Source organism: Bufo bufo, chromosome 4 (assembly GCF_905171765.1).
Source record: "Bufo bufo chromosome 4, aBufBuf1.1, whole genome shotgun sequence".
Classification (NCBI taxonomy): Eukaryota; Metazoa; Chordata; class Amphibia; order Anura; family Bufonidae; genus Bufo; species Bufo bufo.
Window position 1 is genome coordinate 374,147,014 of NC_053392.1, and position 2,094 is coordinate 374,149,107.

At 39.9% G+C, this 2,094-nt stretch overlaps 1 protein-coding gene across 1 annotated transcript; it reads left to right on the top strand.

The window, feature by feature from the left end:
- The first annotated feature begins 677 nt into the window (after window positions 1–677).
- Window positions 678–1,673, top strand: LOC120999219 (trace amine-associated receptor 4-like). Its single transcript, XM_040430093.1, has one exon. The coding sequence runs from the start codon at window positions 741–743 to the stop codon at window positions 1,671–1,673; it is 933 nt and encodes a 310-aa protein (XP_040286027.1). The 5' UTR covers window positions 678–740.
- The last annotated feature ends 421 nt before the right edge of the window (window positions 1,674–2,094 follow it).

The following is a 2,094-nucleotide window of genomic DNA, read 5'->3' on the forward strand; positions in this document are numbered from 1 at the left end:
ACGTCATCGCTAGGTCCGGCCAAGATCCTACGCCAGTGCACTGCTTCGCCAGGCTGGGGCATGCGCACGGTGATGCCCATTGTGGGCACTGCATCGCTTCACCTAGTGCGCATGCCCTCAGCCGGACCTATCGATGAGGCAAGAGACATGGAGGGCGGGCAAAGGCATGGACTGGGGAGGAGTAGAGTGAAAAGAAGGCAGAGCAGCCTGGGCACTTACACACTGAACGCCGCCCCTGGGCACTTGCGAGTGCTCATTTGCATATGAATTTAACTTAGTTTTTCCTGCTTGTGCAAGTCTAAAGAAAAGAACAAGGGTACCGTTACAATCTTGTATAGGTGTGCTACAGAGCCATGTAAGCACTGTATATGGCCATGTGGAGGTGACAGACTCACTTTAAGGTAAAAACTAGCTTGGTCTTGAAGGGGTTAAGGAATGTTTTCTCTATCATTAATGCCAAAATTTGATACTTCTTTGAGCAAAAAGACACTCCAGCACACAGGAAATCAAGACTGGCGTAGAAAACAACAGTCTTGATAAATCTCTCCCAATGTTTGCATGTACTAGAATAAAAAAAATCATTACTCATCATTTTCTTTTTTTTTTTCTTTGCAGGGATTTAAATGAGACAATCACAAAATAAGATCATGAGTCGATTTGAATTCCATAACGAACTATGTTTTAATGGTTTAAATATTTCCTGTACGAGAACTGTCAGACATGTGTTTACTGATATAGCTATGTATACTGTCATATATGGCGCTATCGTTCTTACAATTGTGGGAAACCTCATGGTGATCATTTCAGTTTCTCATTTCAGACAGCTTCACACGCCAACCAATTTTCTCATTTTATCATTGGCCACTGCAGATTTCGTCCTTGGACTCACAGTTATGCCATACAGTATGGTGAGGTCCATTACCGCATGCTGGTATTTTGGAGACCTCTTCTGTAAGGTGCATAGCTGCATTGATATGACATTGTGCACCACCTCCATATTTCATCTATTCTTCATTGCTGTTGACCGCTACTATGCAATATGTCAGCCTCTTCATTACAGCAGGAAGATAACGATTTCTGTCATAGAGGTTTATGTATTTATCAGCTGGTCTGTTCTGTGCCTATATTCATTTGGCCTTGTTTTATCAAATGTGAATATCGAAGGTTTAGAGGAGGAGACACTTGTACCATGTATGGGGTCTTGTTCTCTTGTGTTTAACAAAACGTGGAGCATAATCACTTCATTGCTATGTTTCTTTTTTCCGGGGACCCTCATGATAGCAATTTACATACACATTTTCTCTGTTGCAAGGAAACAAGCCAAGTTGATTAACAATATTCCCAATTCTACAAATCAGAAGAAAATCAGTAAGAATAAAACTCTTGTAAATGCTGAAAACAAAGCTGCTAAAACACTGAGTTTAGTCATGGGGGTCTTCATTCTTTGTTGGTTGCCTTTTTTCATTCTTACTGTAACTGATCCATATGTCAATTTTTCAATATCTGATGACATATACAATACAGTTCTATGGCTTGGCTATTTCAATTCTGCATTAAATCCTGTTATTTATGGCTTATTTTACCCTTGGTTTAAAAAATCTTTTCTTTCAATATTTACTGGTAAAATATTACAGTTAGGTTCTGCTTCTTACAATGTACTAGACTACAAGTGATGTATTTTCTCTCCGTTAAATAGTAAGAGAGTGCATATAAATGTGCATTAGAAATTATTAAGAATTAAGGGGACTCTGTCACTGATTTTGACCCCTTAAAAGACAAACTGTTAAAACGTGCCTAATGTATGTTGGTTGTCATACTAGTTACATAAGCTAGAAAAAAGAAGTCGTAGGCTACTTTCACACTAGCATTTCTGCTGGATCCGGCAGGGTTCAGCAAAAATGCTTCCATGACTGATAATACAACCATCTTCATCCGTTATGAACGGATCCGTCATGAACTCCATTGAAAGTCAATGGGGGACGGATCAGTTTTCTATTGTGTCAGATTGCGTTGGAGAAAACGGATCTGTCCCCATTGACTTGCATTGTGGGTCATGACTCCGCATTCTATGACGGAAAGAGTATGAGAGCGCAA

Bases quoted from the DNA above. Each gene is read 5' to 3' on its own strand.
- LOC120999219 (XM_040430093.1), top strand. From the start codon at position 741: ATGTATACTGTCATATATGGCGCTATCGTTCTTACAATTGTGGGAAAC.